This window comes from Peromyscus eremicus, chromosome 13, assembly GCF_949786415.1.
Source record: "Peromyscus eremicus chromosome 13, PerEre_H2_v1, whole genome shotgun sequence".
Classification (NCBI taxonomy): Eukaryota; Metazoa; Chordata; class Mammalia; order Rodentia; family Cricetidae; genus Peromyscus; species Peromyscus eremicus.
The window spans coordinates 21815407-21842663 of NC_081429.1; the positions used below are offsets into that span (position 1 = coordinate 21815407).

The 27257-nt window shown below is 47.1% G+C and overlaps 1 protein-coding gene across 1 annotated transcript; it reads right to left on the bottom strand.

The window, feature by feature from the left end:
* Positions 1-1591: 1591 nt before the first annotated feature.
* Rab12 (RAB12, member RAS oncogene family) lies at positions 1592-27016 on the bottom strand. Its single transcript, XM_059278332.1, has 6 exons — positions 26644-27016; positions 13695-13755; positions 7875-8013; positions 5094-5183; positions 4245-4349; positions 1592-2895 (listed from the first exon to the last, which is right to left on the bottom strand). The coding sequence occupies exons 1-6, from the start codon at positions 27014-27016 to the stop codon at positions 2782-2784; spliced, it is 882 nt and encodes a 293-aa protein (XP_059134315.1). The 3' UTR covers positions 1592-2781.
* Positions 27017-27257: the final 241 nt, after the last annotated feature.

Below are 27257 nucleotides of genomic sequence, written 5' to 3' on the forward strand. Positions count from 1 at the left end.
CTATGGGATCCCCGTTCTCTGGCCTCTGTGGGCATAGATACACATGGTAGCCAAGTACACAAAACAGATAATCCATATTTATGTGAGTGACACGTACCATATGAATACAGACGCCTTCAGAGACCAGAAGGCCTAAGATCCCTTGGAATTGGGATTGCAGGCAGGTGTGGACTGCTTGATGTAGGTGCTAAGAACCCAAATCTGGGTCGTTTGCAAAAGCAACAAGCACTCTTAATTACTGTTTGTCTAGCTGTGGGTTTTGTTTTTCAAGACAGGGCCTCACTACGTAGCTCAGGCTCGTTCTGAACGTCCATCTTCCTTGTGTAGGAGTTTACAGGTGTGTGCCACCACACCTGGCACCCTCTGAGACTTAAACATTTTGCACCAGCTAGCACTCAATACAGGTTGGTGCCCCTAGGAAGGAGCTCCAAGGACCCTTGCAAGGGAGCTCTCAGGAGCTCAGGGTACTCAGACCGAGAGGGGGATGGGCAGGGTGTAGAGACCGCTGAGAAGGGAACAGCAGCAAGTGTGGGATGTCCTGAGGAGGCCCGATGCTCACATACTGAAGCTGGGGTCCCAGAGAGCCCCACCATCAGAGCTACCACGGCGACCTTCCTTCTCAAGTTCCTTGCATTTCTCATCAGGTTTTATCAGGATGAGGCAGAGCTCAGCAAACACAGCTCTGTCCAAGGGCAGAGTGGGCTTGGAGGCATGACCAAAGGCACAGGGGAATGAGTGACTAATTGTAGACTAAGGCATGAGAGCCTTTAGGGCTCTCTACTATACTGACCCATCCACACCCTTCGTGTACAGGTGCTCGGTGTCTTTAAGCACATTCTTGGAGTGTCAGCATACCCGACATCCATCTCCACAGCCTTCCATCCTCCTCGCCAACCCCCCCCCCCCCCCCCCCCCCAGTAACCATGGTCTCGTCTACGAATTTCATGATTCTACTTCACAGAGTAGAGTTATAGAGAAACCATTCTGGAATAGTCTCACTTCATTCAGGGTAATGACATCAAGGTTCTTCCATATGCACAATAGCGTATGGTGGGCTGACTTTTCATTAAAAACACTGTTGGTTTTTTGGGGGTTATGAGCCAAGGTCTTGCTGTGTGGCTCTGGCTTGTGTGGAACTCACTAGGTAGACCAGGCTGGCTGTGATCTTGTGGTGATCCTCCCTCCTGCACGGACACTGAGTAGTATCCTCTGTTTCTCTAAGTCCCGTGTGCTTACTCCTTGTTCTGTTGACAGACATCAGGGTTTTCCTGACTTTTGACGACTATGAACACCACTGCGGTGCGCCCCGCCCCTGAGCCCCCTCCCCCCCCCCCCCCCCCCACACCACTGCCTTGGACACTGCTGGGAAACTCTGATACCTGAGCTGTCTCCTGAGCACACAGACTTAGAAACTGAGTTGCTGGACTGTCCAGCAGATCCATGCTGAACCCTTCCAGAAGCAGCCAGGGTGTTTTCCATAGCAGAACACATTATGTTTTTCCCACCTACACTCAAAAGATTAAGATTTGGAGCTGGTGAACAATGCGGGCATGCATAATTTATAATTGCATAAATATATGGGCGATTCAACTGTCATTCATAAATACAAAATTTTATTTGCACTTCATTAGTGTAGAAAGACCACGATGCTTCTCATACCACAACACTCAGGACACACCAAGTTATTCAAATACATACTTATTTACCTTGACTAAACAAAACAGTGCAGTTTAATAAAAGATATACCAAAGATAGAGTTCACAAATTCCTTATCAGACCCTCAAAAAAACCCCAAAAAACAAGAAAACTTGAACACAGTCTAGGCTTAATAGGAATAAGCTTCGCCATCAGTGGGAGAAGTCCATCATTACAAAGATACAGGATGCTTGGGCAGATGCATGTGTGTTTGCTGATGGAGTAAAATGTAACTCTTTAAACTCCTTTAAACAGGATTTGTGTAGGACAGCAGTGTGGCTTTAAAATCTTTTCTATAGTTTCAAAAATTTGTCTTCTTTATTTTTATTTCCTTTATTCCCCACCCCCACCCCCCCTGTGATGCTGGGGATTGAAGCCAGGGCCTCGTGTGTTGGGCAAATGCTCAAACCCTGAGCTACAATCCCTGCCCAACAGTCTTTTCTCTGTTGGATCTTAGTCATTCTTAAAAGCGTGTCCCGGCCATTGGGAAACCCCCAGATTCTGCAGCCACAGGACCTAGTCCGATCCAGCCCGCTACCTGGGAAAACCTCTCACGACACAACGCGATAGATAATCCCGTGGCAGCTGGGGAGGGAGCTTTGCTTTGGGGCAGACACACCCCACACCTCAAGATGCCATAGCCGGAAAGGCTTGTAAATAAAGAAAAAGCAGTTGTCCTATCTCCTTTTTCCGGGAATCTTCAGTTTTGTAGATTTCTCTTTGAAACAGAAAGCGAAGCACCAGGTCCTCTCTTCTCACCGGAGTATCTGCCTCGTAGTGTAATTAACAAGGACATTTACAGTACTCAAGAGATATTACACCTTCTCTCCCATTCTTCAGATTGGAAGTACTACGCCCCCCAGTGTACGCACACTACACACTGGGGTAATGAGGAAATATAATTTGAAGGGAAGTATGTAACTTATAACCCGACCTTACCCAGGATTGCATATTTGCATATTTACAAGTTAGTGTGTAGCTGACTTGGGTTACAAAGTGCGAAAGGAAATTGTCACATGATTGTAGTGCAGAACAGAATGTTTCCCCTTCTAGGACTTGTCTGCACTCTGTCTCCAAAGCAGCAATTCAACAGCATCGGACATGTGGTCTAGGTGGAGGCAGCTCTGGTGGGATCTCAGGCTCTGGTTGTAGAGACAGGATGCTATTGGATAACTCGTTTCTCAAAATGTCAAGAGGCATCTAAAGGACAAGGAGAGAACACAAAGACCTCAGTCTTGCAAGCCAGAGGCAATGGTCTCAATTGTACAGCCTTTGCTTTATGTGTATGGGCATATGTCTGTGCACCACATGCCTGTTACCTGATGAAGCCAGGGGTGTGTGTGTGTGTGTGTGTGTGTGTGTGTGTGTGTGTGTGTGTGTGTGTATGTGTTAGGTCCTGGAACTGGAGTTACAGATGGTTGTGAAATGCTGGGTGGGTGTTGGGAATTGAATCGGGGTCCTTTGGAAGAGCAGCCAATGTTCTTAACCACTGACCCATCTCTGAAGTACTGTTTTATGCCATTGGGAGAGGCTGGGAAGCAGCTTGGTGAGAATTATTTGCCCAGCATGTGTGAGAAGACCCTAGGCTTGACCCCTAGGAGTGTGATAAAAACCACACATTATTTGGACAGAATCTACTATGATGGAAATTTAACAGATTAATCAACAGAAAGCCAGTCCATCGTCTAAAGAAAACAGAAGCAACCTCACCAGGTACATAAACAGCCATTTTATCAGTTGCTTCTGAATCATGTCACGTCTGTGACAATCTATGAGTTGGTCCCCCTGGGGCCCAAGTGACATAATCAGTTAGTGCTTAACAGTTAGCCCTCTCTACCTGGAAGGGTCTACACTGCCAGATTCAATGAAACTCTGAGGAAAAATATCTGGGAAAAAAGAACTGTGCCTGTAACATGTACAGCTGTCCTTAACAACACACGCTGCGGCTGTCTACAGAGCACTGTGAGTCACCTAGTGATGGCATTTTCAGGGTTCCTAGAGTCACCCCTCTGGGGGACACCAGCTAGTGGCTGTGAGACGTCCAAGGAGACCACTGCTGCTCAGTGAGGCATCCTCTGTGACAGTCCCTGTCTAGGGAGGGGCCTGAGGAAGACCACTAGCTGTGGCCCTTCTCTAAGGAAGGCTGCACACTGCAAAGGGGCTCCACATTCAACTTAATTCTTTGGGAAAAGAGGAAAAAAGAAAAGGAAGTGTCATATAGACACGGCACTTTATTTACCTGCAGTGCGGGAGACTGAGCCTAGGGCTCGTGGCTGCTAAGCAAATGTTGTAATCACAGTGCTACACTCAGCCCACTCTATTTATATGGTGCTAGGCAGGGATCCAGGGCCTCGAGTTTGCTAGGCAAATGCTCTACCAATGAGCCATGCCCCAGCTTCTCATGGTCATGAGAGCTTGTGTAAGTCACCCTAGAACATTCTATCTCAAGGAAAGGAAACAGACTATCAACCCTAAGGACTCCGAAACCCTAGGCACGAGCAACAGCTGCCAGTGCAGCTAGCTGAGCGGGCACGTGTATTTATTTTTACCTTTTTCAGAATGTCATCAACGAGTTTCAGAAATATCTCATCCACATTGAAATTGTCCTTGGCGCTGGCTTCACAGAACCGCATCCCAGTTATCTGCTGTGCAAACTGAGAAGACATGTGCTCGTTTTAACCACGCGGTGCAACCCAGACCTATGTGGGTGTCAGGCCGGGCCTCTGACAGGACCACAGACTCTGTGCTTTACACTAAGGGAGGGGGAGCTCAGGGTCTGTAAAGTCCCATTTATGTTCAAATATCAGGTTCGTGTGTACAGCAAAGTCCTGTAAGTAAATAGCAATATATATAACAAAATCTCTAGAGACCTTTAAATCCAATTATGTGTGTACGAGTCTAAATGTATAGTGATCTGACATTTAAAATGTGAGTATCGCCGGGCGGTGGTGGCGCACGCCTTTAATCCCAGCACTCGGGAGGCAGAGGCAGGTGGATCTCTGTGAGTTTGAGGCCAGCCTGGGCTACCAAGTGAGTTCCAGGAAAGGCGCAAAGCTACACAGAGAAACCCTGTCTCGAAAAACCAAAAAAAAAAAAAAAAAAAAAAAAAAAAAAATAATAATAATATGAGTATCAATGCTTCTCCATGATTGGATCCTTAGCGAAAGTCAAGGCAGGAGAAAAAAAAAAAAATCATGAAAGCAAATTTTACAACCTAAGAACAATTTTTCTGTATAAATTGTCAAGTCACATAAAATACAGTATATACTGATGTGAAGAGTTCGAAGAGTGGGCCTGGGCAGTTACCATGGCACTCTGTACTCGGACAGCACATGAGCGAGCCGTGAGCGACACCCTGCAGGGCACGGCGTGCTTGGGAGCACCCCACATCCACGCACCTTTTCTCCTTGCTGCTTGGAGATTTCTCTGTCTGCTTCACAGTCCAACTTATTTCCAACCAAGAGAAGCTCAGCATCTTCTGAAGCGTACTGTGGGATTTCAAAGACGTCACACACTGACAGACAAATGCAAACCCACACAACCTGTCACCAGTTTCTTACTGTTCATTCTCCTCCACTGTCTCTGAGCCTCTCCTGAGGTGGACAGGGCTCTCGGTGTTTTGGAAAGTACCTTCCGAGAGGCACCAACAACTACCATGGTCTTGGCCTTGGCCTCAGCCACTCTTTAGACTCTGTGAAGGAAATGACTAAAAACAACAGGCAATGCTATGTACTCAGAAATGGTCCTCAACTGGAAAAGGCCAAAGGTCAACAAAATGGGGCAAGAATGAAGCAAGGTGTGTAAAACAAAGCAAGTCTTTCTGCTCTAAGAACCCTGAACGGCACAGGAAGACCCTCACAAGAAAACAGCTGGCGACAAAATGGAGTCAGTCCAAGACTTTCCACTTACTTTTATGCTATAAAGAAGTTAGCATTAACTTTACCGTCCAAAACAATTTTAAGCTCTATCTGCAAGGTTTTAAAAATATAGGTCCGTTAGTATCTCTTGAATAATTCATTGCACTTTGTGTACGTCTAAAAAGTCATTTGAAGCAGACTGCATTGAAGGAACCTGGGGATCATGGCCAAAGTACTCTTGAGGCTAGGAGAAGGGGTGGGAGGCAGCTCCCTATGTGGGTGTCTTGCTGACATGGAGGTGTCAGCAAGAACACCAACCTTACTGGCTGGGATGATGGAACAGCCTCACCCAAGCTGAGCATTCCAGAAATGATAGCTCTTAATGGCTTTGGTTGTGTACACTTTTGATCCCAGCACTTGGGAGGCAGAGGCAGGTGGATCCCTATGAGTTCAAGGCCAGCCAGGGAGGGCTACATAGAGAGACCCTATCTCAAACAAACAAACAAACAAACAAACAAACAAAAAAGTAGCTCTTACACAAAGAACTATAGATAGAATACAGGACAGGCAGAGAAGAGAACACTCCTGGCTCACTAGTCTTCTGAATAGGTGAGCTCAAGATTAGAAAAAACATGTGAAGGAAGGAAGGAAGGAAGGAAGGAAGGAAGGAAGGAAGGAAGGAAGGAAGGAAGGAAAGGAATATAGAGATACCCGCCACTAGCAGGCCTGGCCCAGACTCCGACTCTGATGGTAACCTCCAGTGAACAGCTGGCTTAGCCTCATTTAACACCGTGCAGCTTTGTACTTTTGATTTTTCTGATTCTGAGTCCCTCCCCAACGCCTGATTTGAGTTGGCTTTACAAATCACATCTATCAGCCTCTCACTGACTCTGCTGTAGACGACACTCCAACCCCTACAATGTTAGGAGACTAAGAGTTCTGAGTTTCTTCGTTTTGTGCATGTGCATGCATGCTCTATGACATTGTGTGGAGGTCAGAAGACAACCTGCAGGAAGGACACAGTTCTCTTCTTCTGCCACGTCAGGTCACCTGATGAATTCAGGTCATCAGGCTCGGAGGCATCTTTACCCGCTGAGCTCTCCCACCAGCTCTGGGGTGATGGGTTACTCTTTTAGGGACTTGAAGCTGGCTTTTTTTTTTTAACCCGACTCTTGACTTGAACCTCTGATGAATGATGTTTTGATGTCATGAAGACTCAAATTCTTCTCCTCAGATGAGGAGGTCTCAACAGCTAACACCATCACCACTGCATATGACGAGCCACACAGCAGATCACTGATCCCTCCAATTATCCTCCCCCACATCCTCAACCATCTGCTTTTTTACCTCATGATATCCCTAAACCTATCCATGGGAGGGGGGTATTGGAGACTAGGGCCTTCTCTGTGCACAGCCACTCTCTCTCTTGTGGCATGAGGGTAACCGTGTACTCAGTGACCAATGCCAAGGGCAGAGCAAGTGGAGGGCAGAGCCCTGCTTCACTCTTGTTTGTTGCTGGTGAGTTTCTCTGTGTAGCCCTGGCTGGTTTAGAAGGTGTCACGTAGACCAGGCTTGGCTCAAATTCAGAGATCTGCTCACCTCTGCTTCCTGAGTGCTGGAATTAAAGGTGGGCACCATCATGCCTAGTCCTATTTCTTACACTGGTCCCTAACATACCATGAAGAGGCACACAGGGAAAACCTGCTTAGTAAAACCAGAAGTGTACCTTTTCTGGCGGCTATATGACGTGCACAGTATAGTCAGGTTTAGTACAACTGTACACAAATAAAGGAATTAAACATCTAATTATTGCCTAAGGGGACAGAACCTCTCCAATTGTGGTCAATGTACATACACAGTCACATTTCAAGCCAGCTGCTCTGTCTTCTAAAGGTGCACTGCCAAACACATTTCCTAGCACAAAATACAGTCCACATTAACCATGAAGACACAGAATTTCCTGTAATGACTCAATTTTAAGCTGAGAGAAATCTTCTATTGTTCAAAATGAGGAACCGAAGAACATCTACAGTGCTGAGGATGATTAGGCTCCTGGATCACCCATGGGCACCATAAAGTACATAAAGAGTGTCCACATGACCTTTCCTGCTTAGTCTATAGAGCAGACAGAGTAAGGAAGGGGTCTAACCAGAATGAAAGCTTGTTTTCTTTGTTACAAGCCGATTCTAGGCAATCTATTCCATCCCTGGCTCATCTCTAATGAGGTTGTGTATGGATAAGATGATGTTAGTCCACTAAGGATGCTCGGTCATCCTGTTCCCCCTTTCCTGAGAGTTCACAACAGGAGGATGTGACACGTACCTTATCAATCATCTTCATCCATTTTGGCAAATCATCAAAGGTCTCTTTCTTGGTGATGTCATACACTAATATGATCCCCTTGGCACTTCTGTAATAGGCTGAGGTAATGCTGTTAAATCTCTCCTGTCCTGCTGTGTCCCTAGGAAACAGCAGTAAAGATCAGTTCCCGCACCAATGGATAGGCAGCCCACAGGCTGGTGCAAACACCCACTTTGCTCCTCCTCCACCCCAGGGGTACGGGGTACTCTCCCCAGCCTGACATGTGGACAAGGAAACGTTTAGGCCGTCTTATACTGTTAGGAGACATGTGCTTTATCTGTATACAGATTAACAACTAAATCGCATAAACGGAGACAGATTCCCCACTGAGATCCACAGTTTATCCAGACTAAAGCCACAACCGGAATGTCAGGACATCAAAACATGGGGTCACTTACTTCTTTAGAAAGGGAGACAGAGCACTTATAAAACTGCTATAGTCCCACTGAAGACTTCTCTCTAACCTGCCTTTGGTGCCTGACTGAATGCTTGCAGCAGGAAAAAACATTTTTTTAGGATGACTATTCTGCATCCCCCAAATGCAAGCTGAGTTACTTTCTACTCTTCAAAGCTACTACACACCAAATGTGTTCAACCACATATGACTGAGCAGCAGGGAAAGCGAAGCGTTGATTCCATTCAATGGGTTATTAGCCAACTGTCTACTGTACAGCAGTATGGAGCCACTTTATTTATCTAAAAATTTGAAAGATGTGTTTATTCGTATGAGTGCTTTGCTGCATGTCCATGTGCGTACCACATGTGTGCCGGATCAGAAGGTGGCATCGGATCCCCTGGAACTGGAGTCAGGCATAGTTGTCAGCCACCACGTAGGAACTGTAACCCAAGCTGGGTCCTTCGCAAGAGTAACAAGTGATTTTAACCGCAGAGCCGTCTCTGCAGCCTCCACAAAGATGATCAAGTACTGCAGAGGTGTCACGTTGGAAAGATACAGAAAATCCCAACACTCTCCCCACCGTCATCTCCAGAAAGTTGAACTAACTTCTTTCTTTCTTTCTTTCTTTCTTTCTTTCTTTCTTTCTTTCTTTCTTCCTTCCTTCCTTCCTTCCTTCCTTCCTTCCTTCCTTCCTTCCTTCCTTCCTTCCTTTCTTTTTTGTTTTTCGAGACAGGGTTTCTCTGTGTAGCTTTGGAGTGTGTCCTGGATCTTGCTCTGTAGCCCAGGCTGGCCTCGAACTCACAGAGCTCCGCCTGCCTCTGCCTCCCGAGTGCTGGGTTTAAAGGCGTGCGCCACCACTGCCCTGGGGAAGTTGAACTTTCATCACAATGGTAAAGAGCTCATTTCAAGCTGGTGGCACTGGCCCACACCTTTAGTCTCAGCACTTGGGAAGCCGAGGCAGGTGGATCTCTGTGTTTGACACCAGCCTGGTCTACACAATGAGTTCCAGGACACCCAGAGTGGTTGGTTACACAGAAAAACTCTGTCTTGAAAAATCCATTATTAAAAAAAAAAAAAAAAAAGAGAGAGCTATTTAGAGAACTTTGGGTTTTTTGCTCTCAGCTAAATCATCACTTACTAGAGTACCGTGGGGTCTTATTCTTACATGTCTCTTTGCTTTTGGTTCAAGCTGAAAAATTACTCTAACTCTGTTTTTTTAGTTTGGTAATTTAACATTTTAAAAGATTTATTTTTAATTGTGTGCATGCACGTGTACAATGTCTGCATGTGTACCTGAGGGCCAGTGCCTCAGAGGCCAGAGGCTTCAGACTCCATGGAGGTGGTGTTACAGGTGGCTGTGAGCCTTGACCTTGGTGAAAGGAATCAAACTCTGTCCTCTGAAGGAGAACAGCCAGGCATAGGGGTGCACCTTTAACCCCAGCACTCAGGAGGCAGAGGCAGGTGGATCTCTGTGAGTTCAAGGCCAGCCTGGTCTACAATTCGAGTTCCAGGAGAGCCAGGGCTACACAGAGAAACTCTGTCTCTAAAAACCAAACCAAATCAAACCAAACCAAACCAAACTAAACCAAACCAAACCACCACCACAACAAAAAATTCTCAAACAGGGCTGTAGAGATGGCTCAGAGGTTAAGAGCACTGGCTGTCCGTCCAGAGGTCCTGAGTTCAATTCCCAGCACCACATGGTGGCTCACAACCACCTGTAATGAGATCTGGTACCCTCTTCTGGCTTGTAGGCATATATGCAGACAGAACACTGTATACATAATAAATAAGTAAATCTTAAAAACAAACAAACAAAAAAACCCCAACCCAACCAACCCACCCACCCACACATTAGTTGAGACAAGATTCCCCTACAATAAAGACTGGGCTGATGGGTAAAGAGAAACAGCCAGCCAACCATTTCTTTCTTTCTTTTTTAAATAAATATTTATTTATTTATTTATCATGTATACAGTGTTCTGCCTACACGCCAGAAGAGGGCACCAGATCTCATTCTAGATGGCTGTGAGCATGTGGTTGCTGGGAATTGAACTCAGGACCTCTGAAGAGCACTCAGTGCTTTTAACCCTCTGAGCCATCTCTCCAGCCCTGCAACCATTTCCATCCTATGTTCATATCATGGTAGGAGACACATTTCAAGGCTGCAGGTCCATTCCCACACAGTAACTTAGGGAGACAGTTCAGCATTAAGAACGCATATTGCTTGTACAGAGGACCCAAGTTTGGTTCCCAATGCTCCTATCAGATGGCTCCCAACTGCCTGGAACCACGGCTCTGGGGCATCAGACTAGACGGGCACCTGCACTCATGTGTACATGTTGACTCAAACACATATATACACATAAATTCAAGAAACTACATGCTACCGGACACATTTTATTTTAGTGGCACATTAAGTTTTTGTGTACATTCATGAAGAAATATTTAAGTATAGAGAAAAAAGTGGTCCTTGAAACATAATTGAGGGATTAAAAATGTAACAATTTGCAGGGTCGCTTGGCTCGGCCTGGGAGGAGGGGACTGGACCTGCCTGGACTGAGTCTACCAGGTTGATCTCAGTCCTCGGGGGAGGCTTTGCCCTGGAGGGAATGGGGGGTTGGCTGGGGGAAAGGTGAGGGGGGTGGGAGGGGGGAGAACAAGGGAATCCATGGCTGATATGTAGAACTGAATTGTATTGCAAAAAAAAAAAAAAAAAAATGTAACAAATATGTAACATGAAAATGTGACAGACAGCTGAAGCCTTTGGGATTTTAAACATGCAGGACTCCAGTATAGTATTTCCATTAGGATGACCACAAACAGAAATGATCAAGAAGAAAGGCGTTTGTCTTAACAGCTCCTCTGTGACAACCAACTGGCTCCAGGGAGGAAAGCCAGGTTCTGTCTTACAGCCCAACACATCCACCTGGGTCCTGAAATGCTGCTCCCAGCTACACTGCGGTCTTGAAGCCCCAGCTGATGGCAGGAGGACACACCAGACAACACACAAAACACAGCACAACAGCAATGGCGTGGAGACTGCCCTGGACCCTGAAGCATGAGAAACAGTAGAGGCTGAGCATCTTCAATCTAAAAAGCCAAACGTTCCAAGATCTTTTTGAGCGCCAGCATGATGCTGATGCCACACATGAAAAATTTTATATCTGACCTCAAGAAATGCAGGTACACTAGAGATGTACAAGATTATCTTCAGGTACACGTAAAATGAGTTTCACCTTTAGACTTGGGACCCATACTCAAGTTATTTCATTGTATCTATGCAAACATTCCAAAATCCAAAACACTTCTGGTCCTAAGCGTTTTGGGTAAGAGTATCCAATCTGCACTTTTATTGAAGAAATAATCAAAGAGAACCATGACCCCAGAATTTTTTTTTAACTAGCAAAATGAGTACAAAAATTATTTCTATCATTGAGCTATTCCTCTGGCTCATTTTTCATCTTTTAAATAAAATATTTCAGAAGAAAAAGTCTTTTGAGTATGGTGTGATTAATCAAGTAGCTGGCGTATTGTAGAAATAAGAGTCACTCTGAAAATCCCTTCAGGGAAAAGGTTGTGTGGAGTGTTGATCAGATTAAGCAACTCCGGGCACTGGTGAGTCACAGGGCCTGTCTGGCTGCAAGAGGAACAGCTAAGGGTAAATAAGGCCTGCACTGGATGAAGCGACACCATTGCTCAGGCTGGGGTCTCAGACTAAGCATCCCATTCCCATCTGTCTCCTGGGCTGCTGAGATGTCACAAGCCCCTTCCACGATGAAGGACTGCACCCCTAAACCATGATGGACTACACCCCTAAACCATGAGGGACTGCACCCCTAAACCATGAACTGGACAAGGCACCCTGCCCTTAAGTTGCTCTGTTAAGTACTTTTCACACACAAGTCCCACTTCCTAACCTGCCACGAATATTCCATGCAGAGTGTGCAATCAACTTTTCTGTAAATCCAGTGCACACCACCACTCTTCCCAGTGCACACCACCACTCTTCCCCGGTGACATCCCAGTGCACACCACCACTCTTCCCAGTGCACACCACCACTCTTCCCCAGTGACATTCCCAGTGACACACCACCACTCTTCCCAGTGCACACCATCACTCTTCCCTGTTGCCGGTGGGAGATAATCGGATGGACAGCAATGAACTAAACAAAGACTGTTACCTTTTTCTGGACTAGTGTAAGAAAAACCTATTTTTTGTTATCAAATACTTAGGCAAAACTGTTAAAAACACACAAAACCACAGAACCCCCAAAGCCCTTCTGTGGGGTAGACAGTTGCAGATGACCCAATGAAAGTGATTACCTCAGGACACCAGGAGAGCAAGGCTGGCTCGGCTGCAGCTGGGCCCCAGACAAGGACATGGATGGAGGATGGAGACATGCCACTAACAGTCAAGCGTTAGATGACCGGTCAGACCACAGACGCGGCGGCAGCGGTTAACGTGGATGAAAGCAAACACACACAGACGGTGGACAGACAGTCAGAGGGAGGGCCACCTGCCAAGATGAGTTAGTAAGCTGAGTGGTGCACCTGACTTAGGAAAACCACCACGCAGTCTCCACACAGCTCAGTGGGGCTGCCACTCAAGCACCACGCGCCAGACCCCGCCCTTTCTTCTACAGAAGCAGCTAGCAACCTGGGGGATTCTAGCTGCCACTGTGGGTTGTTAATAGGGAAGGGAAAGATTTAAGCATCGAGTACAGTTAGAACACAGCTGGTCTGGCCTCTTGTTCCAATGTTGAGCTGAGAAAGAATCTCGCCTCCTCAGATGGGGTTTCTGGGTCCCCTCTGGTATGCAGAAGATGCCCCAGTCACACAGAACCCACAGGCCAGCAGGAAAGGGGATACTTGCCACACTAAGTCCACACTTATCAGCACAGGGCCCGAGCTGTTGTGTAGGTGATGTGTTTTTCCCTCCTGACAATATGGTTACAAACATATTGGGCTCCTTTGAATACCATGCAGTAATTTTAAAGACATGAAGACATGCCTTTCCCCCTACCAGTGCTGGGGATGGAAGCCAGGGCCTTGTACAGGCCAAGCAAAGAGTTCTACCACTGAGCCACACAGCAGTCCAAGACATGCAACCAAGTAATTATTTTAATGATAGCAGTTTGGAGACATGTCAGTGATCGGAAAACAGAGGCAGAGAGGCTCAAACAGGCTCTCAGGACAATGCCCCACGTGCAGATGGAGTGGGACGTAAGGAGCTGTTTCCAGGAAGAGCTGGTTATCTGATTTTCAAAGGAGCGAAGGAAAGCAGATGAGGTGAGACGGCTCAGGGTCCCTTTTAGCAGCCAAGCGTGTGGACTGTTAGACACACACACAGGGCGTAACCGTGCACTGCAGACTGGACTTACCAGATCTGTAATCTAATTTTCTTCCCTCTCAGTTCGACAGTCTTGATTTTAAAGTCAACACCTGTAGATAAAACAAGTGAACATGAGGCAAAAATAATACAGACACAGTGCATCACAAGAACCCTACTTGTAAGTATGACTCAGAAAACTAAAAGGATCGGTACTGCCAACATTCCAAGGGGTGAGGGACGGATGTGCAGAGACCCGCAGCTCTGGGCACTCTCCTCCTCCACACTTGACCAGGAGCCCAGGCCTGGCTTATCCTAACACCTGCTATTACATGTCATCTATGACTACTGGTGCCAATTAAAAACCACGGCAACATGAACGGAGGATGCCAATTCAGAGATAAGGATTCTTAGATGGAAAAACTTGAAATTTAATCCTGATTTCAAGCAGCCTTTGTTTGAATTTGGTAAGTTATTAGCATATTAACATTTTTAGCCCTCACAAGTGCTGGTAAATATGCACATGACTCAGTATATTACTTAGGAACAAACTGTTAGAGACAGGCTGGGCAACCAAGTAAGGCCTCAGCGCGCGCGCACACACACACACACACACACACACACACACACACACACACAAAAAAAAAAAAAAAAAAGGAAAAAAAACCTACCCAACTCTAGATTAGCATATTCAATTTTAATTTTTATTCATTTTAATACGGCAAGCAAACCACCATGTGTAATATTTTTCCTTAAAATCAGACCAGTAAGCTTCAAATACATTTTAAAAAACCAAATTTCATTTGTGTATCTCATCTGGTATCTTTTATAGTTACAGATTTTCCAACACAGTATTGACAAGCGGAGGAGCGAGGAGATGCTGGCTAACCACAGCACCAGAGACGGCTCTCTTCTGGATCTATTTCCCAGCAGCCTGCCGGGACCCCAGAAGGGCGATCCCAGGCAGCAGGCACATGCAGGTGACCAGAGCCAGCACAGTGACTCTGCCTGGCCTCTGCTCATCCATTTTGGGGCCTGAGGCAGCAGTGGTCAGATGAGGATCTGAGGTGAACAGAATGACATGTGACTGGGTTTAAAATTAGCAACCCACTAGACATGTTCGTAAGACTGGGCTGGTGGGCAGCCCCTAGATGGACAGCAGAGAAGTTCTGTGAATATAAAACGTCACAATGGAGATGGGTCCACTATGTATCAATTCTTGTTTTTATTCTTGTAATGTTTGTTCATTTGTTTTTTGTTTGAATTAGGGTCTCTCTACATAGCCCTGGCTGGCCTGGAACTCACTCTGCAGACCAGGCTGGCCGAGAACTCACAGAGACCACCTGCCTTTGCCTCCAAGTGCTGGGATTAGAGGCGTGCGCTCACCACACCTGGCAATTTCAGTTCTCCACCCTTCACACCAGACTGGCAAGGCTGACCGACACAGTGTCACCTTCCACTCTCCAGCTGACTGCTTCCCAAAGGCAGGGCTCTTAGGCACAGCCGTGAACCTGAGAGCAGGTCTGTGCAGGCCCATGGCCTTGAGCAAGGCTCCCAAACGACTCACCCCAAGGTAATAGCACCTTAAAGTGACACCTCCGAGGCACAACCACACTGTCAGCTCTGACTGTGACATGCCACAGCTTGGTGACAAACCACTGTCTTCACAATATTAACCTAAATGTAGGACTTCTTCGCCACATGAATCTGCGATGTGAATTACAGATCAGACTCAAGTTGCCATGACTACAATTTTATTTCACATTTTAAGAAATAAACGTTTACTTATTTGTTTATTTATTGCGGTGTGCGAGAGTGGAGTCGGAGGACGATTTGCAGGAGTTGGTTTTCTGTACTGTGTGGCTACCAGGGGGCAGGTCGTCCAGCTCCAAGGGTGATGGGGGGCTTTGCACACAGCCATCCTGTCAGCTCCCTTGATTTCCCCCTTTTTTTTTTCTACTTCAAATGAATTTGTTTTCAGAATCTGAGTTAAAGAAGATATAACTTTGGTAAATCTGTTATTTTACTGAAAAGAAGTGGCTAGCGGCATCTCTCCTGAGTTCTGCTTCCGGTCACCTAACAGACCTCAAACAGCCAGGCAGGCCACCTGTGCTAAGTCAGGTTGTGCCTGCACATGTCATGTGCTTGCCACACTTTCACAGCAAGTTTGAAAACCTACCTGTGTTGGCAGTCCTCTGTGAGAACTATTTTTCTAACCACAAAGCTTAATGAACGAAAATAAAAGGACCAGGCATTCACACTCAAAACCAGGAAACAAGATCAGTTATTTGAAATGAAGCTGGACAGAGGATCTGTTCAGCCAGTGAGGAGTGCCGGTACTAATGAGCACCGTAACCACAACGGCATCAGCAACTGGAGTAGAAACTAGAGCGGGGAACTGGGCGAAGTCGGAGTCTATAAACCGGGCTGGAGAGGTGGTTAAGGGTACTCCCTGCTCTGGAAGGGGAGGACTTGGGTTCAGTTCCAGCACACACATGGCAGCCTGTAACTCCAGTTCCAGGAGATCCAATACCCTCTTCTGACCTCAGCAGGTACTGTGTGCACACGGTGCAAATATATGCCTACAGGCAAAAACATTCATATGCCCAAAATAAATAACTCTAAAAAAAAAAAGAAAAAACCGGGCTGGAGAGATGGCTCAGAGGTTAAGTGCACTGACTGCTCTTCCAAAGGTCCTGAGTTCAATTCCCAGCAACCACATGGTGGCTCACAACCATCTATAATGAGATCTGGTGCCTTCTTCTGGCCTGCAGGCCTAACACTGTGTACATAATAAATAAATAAAATCTTTAAAAAAAAATCAAGTCTACAAATGATAACAGCTTGTTGAAACTGTCCCCTCTCTTAAATAAAAGAGCCTCCACTGTACCTAACAGCTCCAAGTAGCTTGTAATGATTGGAAACTTAATTAAATTTATGGACACATCTTTGTATTACTACAAGTATACCACTGGACATGTCTAAAAACGTTGCCTCACAAATATAAAATGACTCTAGGCTGTGTATCTGCACCACCTGCATGCCACAGAAATGGTACTGGTAATTAATAAATGACAGCAAGCCAGCAACTGTCTCAACTGTTTGGGCCACAGCGTTAGGGGCAGACGGCATAGACAGGAATGGAGAACTACACATCCACACTCAGGGACGGAGCGGCATCACCTTCACATCTATCTACACATCCACACTCAGGGACGGAGCGGCATCACCTTCACATCTATCTACATATCCACACTCAGGGACGGAGCGGCATCACCTTCACATCTATCTACACATCCACACTCAGGGACGGAGCGGCATCACCTTCATCTATCTACACATCCACACTCAGGGACGGAGCGGCATCACCTTCATCTATCTACACATCCACACTCAGGGATGGAGCGGCATCACCTTCACTATCTACACATCCACACTCAGGGATGGAGCGGCATCACCTTCATCTATCTACAGCGCTGCCGAAAACCCAGCTTCTCAGAGGCTTCTTGACTAACAGGCAAGCAAGCAGCCTTCACTACCCTCTGGGTTAATGGGGACAGTCCCTGCCCCCAAAGCTGGGTCACACTGACCTACATTAACACACCATGTACTTGGCAACGGAGTACCTTCCCCTGCCATCCACTCTTAGAGAACCTTCTTGTCTGCCCAGAAACCTTTTAAATCCTAGATTTCCCACGGAGCCTTCCCTGACCACACCTACCCTGCTCCCACCCCGATTCTGGCTCTGCACTCTTTCTTTGCTGGCCTCCGCCACAGGCTCCATCCTCCAAAGACCTAGCTAGCATCCTTGGCTTACTGCCCAGCACTCACCAGCAACTCAATGACTCTGATGGTGACTGAAAGTTGGCCTCTCTTCTCCATTAAATGCTGTAGAGTAATTTAGGAAAAATCAGGGATATTCAGGACTGATCAGCAGTTTTGTGTTTTTTGTTTTTTTAAAGCCAAGAGGCAGAGGAGGTAGCTGTGGAATGGGAGTGATGGATATAAACACGTGTATGTGCATGTATAGACACATTTTACTTGGTCTACAATTCTGCGAAGGACAGTCTTACTAGGCTGTAAACGTCCCAGAGATTACTATGGTAACAGATTACTTATCCCCTCACTTCCATGGAGCAGTAATCTCTAAATAGATTATTCTGTTGACTTACGTTTAAGCTTCCAATTGTATAGAAGTCTTCTGAAAACATGTTAGTGATGTTTCCAGAAAGGACTTGGCTTACAGGGTTAGGCTCCCTACTCCAATGGGTGCTGTCTCTCAGCTACTGTGGCTCATGCTCTGCCTTCAATTTGTTTTAGTAGCAATGACAGTCGTATCTGTCAGATATTTGTGCTTATGGCAGTCCAGTCAGGTGGGCACTGCCATGTCATCTTGTAGGGACACCTGATCAGAGACAGCAGGGGTAACTGCTAGACCACATGCTAACACAACAGCAGACTCATGACTGGAGTTCACACGTGTGTGAACAACTAAAGGCTCTTATAATAAAGATCAGGTGGGTGAGGGAAAAAGGTGTGTGCAACGTTCTGCAAACGGTCCATTACTGTCATAATCATGGCGCTAGAGGTGAGCCTGGCTTCGTTTCCTTCTTGGTCTGTCTTTCAGAGCTGAAGCAATTGCTGCCTAGGAAGGCCAGAAGGAAAAGCATTTCCAAAACATTGTTTCTTTCCGCTGAGCCCTAAGAAGTCACAAAACTGAGACCAGCAGAAATACACAGACTCCCCTTCCTTCACGTTCCTTTCCAGTCTAAAGAAAACACGACGCCGTGGTCCAAGTCTTGGATACAGGCAGCCCCCTGCCTCCTCTCCCGTAGGATAACCTTGCTTCTCTGCCAACTCAAGCCCTGCAGCTTGCCCTGGACGACACTGGACTTTCCTGAACAGTAACACAGCTGTGGAGTTCCAGGCTCTCACATAGGTCTCCATGGAAAACGGCTGTAACACTACAGTTCTGTCACAGTTACTGCCTTCGGTGTGGAGCACGACTTTTCTTCCCAGCATATACTTTAGATAATGTCAGCCACTTTGGGACATTATATTCCTGCCTTGACAGTGACAGACTAAATTAAGAGATGTGTCCAAGTCACAGAGGCAAGTCCAACATTGGGTGGGAGGCACTAAGTGTGTGACCGACAGCCTCTTTTATTATTATTATTATTATTATTATTATTATTATTATTATTATTATTGGAAATGAGTCTCCTGCCCAAGCTGCATCATTCGTGAGAAGAGGACAGGGTGAACTGTGTACCATGAGGGACAGGAAGATACGACCAGCTGCCTCCAGACCTGCTCTTTTTCTGTTATTGTATCAAGCCCAGCTTTTAATTTTATGTGTATTAGTGTTTGGCCTGCATGCATGTCTGTGTGAGGGTGTCGGATCCCCTGGAACTGGAATTACAGACAGTTGTGAGCTGCCATGTGGGTGCTGGGAATTGAACCTAGGTCCTCTGGAAGAGCAGCCAGTGCTCTTAACCACTGAGCCATCTCTCCGGCCCCCGAAAGTATCTTATGGGTAAAAACTCATGGATTTGACTGGCTTTTCCTCCCTAAGCTGCGTTGTGAGGATTCAGTAAACTAAAAACAATATTCTAATTATATAATCTCGTGATCATAGAGAGACACTATTATAGAGCAGAACTGGAGGGGAGAGAGGACTGGACGGTGGTTGGAGACCACTGGCTGTTCTCAAAGATGATCCAGGTTTGGTTCCCAGAATCTACACGGCAGCTTGGAGCCACATGCAACTCCACTTCAAGGGGACCTGACACCTTTTTCTAGCCTCTGAGGGCATTGCACACACGTGGTGCAGAGACATACATGCAGGTAGAACACCCATACACATAAAATAAAACCAAATCTCTAAAAAGGGTGTGTGTGCAAACCCACCATGCATCATTACAGAGGCTCGCCAGGCTGTGGGCAGGGCAGGGCCCACGTAGCTCTGCCTTCTCTTTCATTCTGGCCTTAACAAATGCAGACTACCCTGTGACTCCGCCCGACACAGGGACGCATAAGCCACAGAGAAGACCTGATGCGAATACACAGGTATGGCAACATAGCACAAGGCAGGGAGAGGCTGGGAGCGCGGAGTGCCCACACGGGGAGACAGTTCTGTTTTCACGGAAGTATACAGGAAGAACCTCAGAAAACGGTGCTTATCCCTTCTTAAGTAAAAGGACCAAGAACTAAGTGTGCTGGTGTTTGCTGTATTCCAGGCACTACTCTAAGGCACGTGTGTTATCTCACTGAAGTGTATCCCTTTAACAAACAGAAAACTGAAGCCAGTGGGCCTCTTCTACTCCCTGGCCACTACACATCATTGCCAGTTCTTAGTCCGAACAGCTGTGGAACTGTGGAACAGATGCTCAACTAGCATACTGCTACTCCGTGCAGGGCCTGTGAGGTGGTCGTCCTTCACCAGGTTGTGGCTGACACTGCTATGTCTTACTCTACAGTATACACTGTGCACATCTTTAAAGGATGGATTTCCCGGCAGTTTCTGCATTTACAGTACCAATATGGAAAGCAGAAGGATGGATTACCTTTCTGGGCCAGGTACCTAGGACATGGTATCCCCATTTACTCTTACACTGTGAACTAGGGAGAAGGTGCCTCCAACCCTCTTTTATTGACCGAGGAACCCGATGGAAGTGGTCTGCCTAAAGACACACTGGTAACTTACAGAAGAGCTTGAACTGAGGTCCAGCTTGCTACCTGCCAAACTCCCCATCTGGGCAGCACAGGGAAAGGCCACGGTGGCTGAAGAACAGGGCTTTCCTTTTCGAGTAAAAATTAAAAGAACAAAAAAAAGATTGTTGACTTGAAATTTTTTGAGTTGATCAACAGGAAAGTACTAACATCTTATCATACAAAATAAATAAATAAATAAAAGTATGAGAAAGGGAAGGAAAATGGGAGAAAAAAGCCAAGCTCTTTATTGACAGGGAACGGTGACATCACAGGGTTCTGGCCAGCCAAGTTCAGAGGCTTCTACATTAAGAAGGGCGGGGGACAGGAAGGCTCCTCATCCGCCTGCCAGAGGTTCACTGGAACTTGTTTTACTTGGTAAGCTAAGAAGGTAGGACCACAAGTGCTGGAGTCAGCAGCCCGTCAGACTGAAGAGGAGGAGGGGAGACCTTTCAGTGGTACACACATGGTGTCCTGTTAGGTCTGTATTGTTGCTTCCTGGCTTTACAGAATTAAATAACAACATAACCACACTCAATTAGGGCACTGGGTTTGGTCTGTAGTTTTGTTTTCCAAATACTTTTCCAACATCAAAGCTGTGCAACAGAAAGAAAAAAGGTAAATAATCAGTTTCTTCCCTCTGATGAGACACAATGGCTCTCACCTCTTTCCTTACACTGGACTGCCACTCTCTTTGTGACCCACATCCCCTCTAACGGGATAAGCCAGGTATTCAGGTGTCAACTTTGTGCCCTATTTAAATGGCTCCCAGAATGGTCTCATGTAGATATATAGAATCTCTACAAAATATTCGCCTCTGCCGAGTGACCACGTTTTCTTTCCCAGTTCAGACCAGTGCTTACTCAGTTGGAACAAAGTATCTGATGCCTAGGCTGTAGAACAACTCTCACCTATCCATCCCCTATCCAACTCTCACCACCTCTCTTCTCCAACCAGCTCAGGGCCTCCCAACGGAGCTCCTGGCAGAGTCCACAGGCTGGAAAGAAGGAGCACACCTCTACTCCGACCCCTATCATGCATAATAAGACTTTCCCTCTTCAGTGCGAGAAGCAAGGAATGAAGGGGGACATTCTGGGGCCAGGTCTAACGAGGTTTTTATTTTCCCTGTACAGTTGATTCCAAAGAAATCTACAGCCTTTCTCTGAAAGACAGCCACCAGGTGTCACAGCGGACACTGCACAAGTCTGTGGGCTTACCCTGGCTCCCCAAATAAGTCCAACCACAGAGTGCCGCTCCCTGGGCCTGAGACCCAAATCTCAGTTTCTCTCCCACTTGCTTCTCCCTGAGTTGCGGTCTCCCATCACTCTGGCAGTGGGTGGGGCAACGGGAAGTCTGCTGTTCCTCAACGTTTGGAAAAGGGAATTCTGGGCATTCTTCCCTAATTTCCTCTCTCTTTTTTATTTTACATGTGCGGGTGTTTTGCCTGCCCGTATATCTGTGGACCACATGAATGCCCGGTGCCCTCTGAGGTCAGAAGCGGGCATCAGATCCTCTAGAACTGGAGATACGGATGATTGTGAACTGCCATGTGGGTGCTGGGTACTGAACCCAGGTCCTCTGGAAGAGCAGCCAGAGCTCTTAACTCTTAGGGGTGCTAAGCCGTCTCTCCAGCACCCCTCCCCACAACTCTCTTAAGTGAAACACTCAGCAGACGTGCCATGGTTTGGAAGACTGCATTTAAGCACAGAAGGGCAATCAAAACAAAATCAGTTTTAACCCAGAAAAGCAAGTACACCTTGACTATTCTCACCCAAACTTCAGCCCTAAAAGTTCCAGACAAAAGAGCAATGTGTCCAATTTCCTCCATACCCTTCAGAAACTTCTAGGTAAAGACAACTACGACCACATTTATAGGCAAGCCAGACGGCCAGTAAGGACATCTGTAACTACATCTGGAGGCAAGCCGGATGGCCATTTCTGCATGGGTCTCACTCAGCCACCTGTTTTATGAGGCTTCAATTCTGTTGTCAGTTCAAGTACTCCCGCAGGTGTGGCCTAGGCTGAAGCCTGTCTGGGTCACTTAGGCATACTCCATCTCTGCATGAACGACAGAGGACATCCAGGAGGACAAGACAGGGACTGTGGCCAACAGGTTAGCATTGCCTCTCTAAGTCCTTAGCTGTCTCCTGAGATCTGGCCTTCTCAAAGGCGGGGCTGGGAAGTTGTAATTATTGCTGCACAGGACGAAGGCCCCCAGAGGGAAATTTAAAGAGTTTTAAATCTGCTACCTGGTCGCTCCTAATTTTTCCCATCTCCATTTTAAATCTCTCTCTCTTTTGGAACTGATGATGGTGGCTTTTTAAAACATCTTTACTTGGCAAAATAAAAGAACTGATGACCCTATGATGGTGCTACCATTTTTAGGGGATTTTACTGCTCAGGAATAACAGAATTCTGGGTTAGACAGCTTTACATCCATTTACTGCTGTGTTCTGAAAGTTTAAGGATACTTTTCATATACATAATGAGATGACAGACTGGCTGAAGTCTAAACACAACATTTGTGCTTCACATATCTTATAAATATAGCAGGAAGGTCATTTAATGTAGTATTTTAGAAGAGGGTGTCTGATCCCCTGAAACTGGAGTTCATAATTGCTTCATGTGGGTGCTGGGAACCAAACTCTGGCCCTCTATAAGGCAGTAACACTCTTAACCAATGAGCCATCTCTCCAGAGGACCCTCCCCGCCCCCGCCCCCGCCCTACAAACATATTTTAATGGATTTTCTTGAACTATACTTTAAAAGTTTATTTATGCTAAATTAAGAGGATCTAGCACAAACAAGGCGGATTGGAAACTCAGCACAGCTTCTCTGTCTCCCACCCAGAAAGTAATCACAGGATCCCACACGTACCTAGGGATTCCTAGCAGTGCACGTAAAGTATGTTTACAGTACAGGTGTCCATGGAAGGAAACAGTTCCCGAGTATGTCAGACACAGTCTAGGCAAAGAAGGAACTAGAAAACTGGCCCAGCCTCAGCTCAGCTCAGATGGGTGCCAACGTCTACAGCAAACTTCTTTCTTTTTCCCATCTCTCTAACGTCACAGACGCTGTTCCTTTCCTTCGAAAAGAACTGGTTTCATTATTCCTGCTGCATCAGAGTAATTCAATTCCACAAATATGATTCTACTTGGAAAAATCACATTCTACCAAGATAATTTCCATTAAATAATTTAAATATTTGTAGCTTTTCATACACTTGTGAATTCTATGTGTTTTAAACCCAGTCTGCTCTGATAATTAATCATAACAAAAAAAAAACCCCAACATTTCACTGATTCAAATTTTACATTGTTCTACCACCTCAGATCCCTAAGGATGATTTCCACTATTTCCTGTTACACCAAGTCCACAGGTGTCGGATACGCTGTCAGGGCGTATTTCAGAAGTCTCTCTTCCAGCCTCTGAACTACAGGTGCCATGCCCTTGCTTCTGAAACCCATCTCTGTGTCCACATGCTCAGGGACTGTGGTCTCTTCTGGAAGCAGCCAACGTCTACAAACCCTGACTCAGTAAGGAAAACAACACCAGGGAAGACACTCATCCTCCATGCGGGGCTCTTTGTACTGGGATGAGAAGAAACCAGAAACACAGGCCACAGAAGGGATCCCGTGAGTTTCTGCTCCAACAGTAGCTACAAGGCCACAGCACACCCAGAGTCATATGTAAACAGCATTATCTAAAGGAACTTAAGGAATGAACTTAGCCTGCCCACAGTTCAATGGGAAGAAACGCTCTAAGCAACTCTCGGCCCCAGCCAGGAGGGGCTTCTAAGCTAAGTACACTGTCATCTAGCTGCCTGTGAACTTGGCACCTCGTGCACACTGATCCCACCCCCTGCTTTCCACTTTACCCCACGGGCAGCGCGACAGCCAACACAGAGCAGGTGCTCAACAAATGACCTGCTCACTAGGAGGGCAGCTGGACTCCCAGGCAGGAGCTACAGAGGAATCTGTTAGCAGTTAGTGTCTTCAGGCTATGATTAAGCCATGGTTACCATCTTTCTCTGAACTCCCCACAACAAAAAATATTTACTGAAATTAACTACTATAGCCTGCATATGGAGTAGACAAAAACACTCAAGAAAAAAAAAAAAAAACCAGCCAGGCGGCGTCGGTACACACCTTTAGTCCCAGCACTAGGGAGGCAGAGCCAGGCGGATCTCTGTGAGTTCGAGGCTAGCCTGGTCTATAGAGCGAGATTTAGGACAGGCACCAAAACTACACAGAGAAACCCTGTCTCGAAAAACCAACCAACCAACCAACCAAACAAACAAACAAAAAAACAAAAAAAACAAAAATGAAGACAAAAGAAAAAAACCCAACCACCCTTAACCACCCTCAGTGTGGGGAGACACACTTACACATAATTATGTGTGTAAGGGGGCCAGTTTCCCTGCTCATTCCCAGATAGTCTACGTAATCCCATGTTGTCCCAGGATGGTTTCACTCTGCCAATGCTGGGAAAGCTCACGGGCCAGGTCCATCCTTCTCAGAACTATATGCCAGCCAAGTTCTCCATATGCTATGTCCCCCATGAAAACTTTCTAGAGTGTGGGAGTCCTGCTTTGGAGGAGATCTTTACCCATCCCCTTGCTCACCTCATGCCTTCCTAGTGTTAGTATCTGCACTGATTTTTCCTTCTGAATTAAACACAATCATACCCTTCATTTTTACATATGTAAGTATAGGGCCATAAAAGGCCGATAATCCTCAACTGCCTTCAAACCTACCGCACTTAAGTCAGATACTAACAAAATAACATAAGCACTTAAGTCAGACAATAACAAAATAACATAAGCCTCATTTCCTGGCTAATAACTCCCTATATACTCTCATGATCCAAGATCGGATATTTGCAACAGGTATAATTGTTACTGGATTTCAATATCACATCCCCAAGACAAACATTAAAAAAAAAAAAAAAAGGTGGAAGGAACATAAATATTAAAAAAAAAAAAAAAAGGAAGAAGGGGGAAAAAAGCATTAAGGGGCATACTCAAAGAGGAAATTAAAAAAGTCAATGTGAAAATTGGAGGTTTAATTTCCCAGCAAGTACTTAAAAACTGCCATACTTTTGTTTGTTACCTGACAACTTACCAATTATGATCTCATGATCTCTCTGAGGAGAGTCCCTAAAATTCTCTACAGAATCTCAAAAATGGGAGCCATCAATGGTTACAACTGTAAATATGTGTATATGTATTCAGCATTTCAGATCTCCAAGCTGAGATTTTGCTTGTTTGAGACAGGATCTCTCTACATAGCCCTGGCTGTCCTGGAACTCAAGGTGTAGACCAGGCTGGCCTCGAACTTACAGAGATCTACCTGTCTCTCCCGAATGCGCCAAACATTTCTTGACTCCCTGTTCAGTCCCTACTGCTCGTTTATTGTAGACTCACCTCAAATCCGGGCAGCCTATTCTATAGCGTCACCCCAAATCTGGGAACTTTCCATGGGCACTACTGGTTCCCATACCCCTGACAAATCTCAATGTCAGGTCCTGTCAGTCCAACGTCATCAAAAACATTCCCTGGCAGTTTCAAATCCAGATCCCGTGTAAGGTAAGTAGAGGCGTTACATTTCACCGACCTCGGGTGGGTGCTGGAGGAATGGTTCTCACTTTGCCTGTCACCTGGTTATTTGAGGTCAAGGATAAACACAGCCGAAATCCCTCTGCCCTACATTTCTACACACAACAAGAAACTGGAGTGCAGCTTTAGTGCGAACATTTTTCAACTTCTTTCCAGTAAACCATGAAAACGGATGAAAAATGAGAAAGCAAGCTGTGGTTCTTTCCTCTAGCCCGGAATGCTAAGAGGTTCGATCCCCCTTAGGATGGTGACCTCGGGGACCTGCACCGGTGGGTGGTCCCCCAGGCTTTACTTTTCAAAACACCTCACAAAGCCGTTTTCCTGGGTGAGCTGGTGTAACGGACCGGGAGTTTCCGCGGATGTATCACCCTGAACTCATGACCCGAGAAGGCTCCGGAGGGTGGAGGGTGGGGGGGAATGTCCCGGCTCCGGGATCGGACACCCGCGGAAAGGCCACGGAAAACTCGGGTGGGGGGGGGGGTCGGAGCTTCCACGGGGACCCGGCCTGTGCGCGGCTCGCATGTCAGACGATCCCACGACGGGAGTGCCGGGGACACCCGCAGAACGGCCACGGATAACAGCCTGTCCCCGGGAGGGGAGGTGGTGGTCAGAGCTTCCACGGGGACCGGGCCCCGACCTCCCCGCAGGCCCACCCGCCCCAAGCCCGGCGTACCCACGGTGGACTTGCAGGCCTCGCAGAACGTGTCGTCGGTGAAGCGCTCCATCAGGCTGGTCTTGCCCACGCCGCGGGAGCCGATGATGATGACCTGCAGCTTGAAGTCGGCCGGCCTCGGGGGCTGCTTCCTCCGGCGGGCCTGGCCGCCCGACAGCGCCGGGGAGACCGCGCCCAGGCCGCCGCCCGCGGGCCGCCGGTGCAGCGCGGCGCTCGGATCCATGCACGCATACGGCTCGCGCTCGGGACGCCGTCCGCGCGCCCCGGGCCCCCGCGCACCCTCCACCCGCTCCGCGCCGCCGCTGCCGCCGCCGCCGCCGCCGCTAGGAGAGGAGGAAGGGAAGCAGCTCCTCCGCAGCAGCGGCAGCAGCATCCCGGACCGGGAGGGGCAGGAAGCGCAGGCGCGGCGCGACGCGGGGCCGGAGCGCGACCCCTGCCGGCCGGAGGACCGAACTGCACGCTTCGCTCCGCTCCGCGGTGGGGCGACGTTCTAGGTCACCGCTGTCCCCTCGGCCCTCCCTCCCCCGCGCATTGCCACTCGTGCTTTACCGTCACCGTGATCAGGTCCTAAGAACCACGCACTTGTATTAGCCGCTCGCCACACACCCCATACA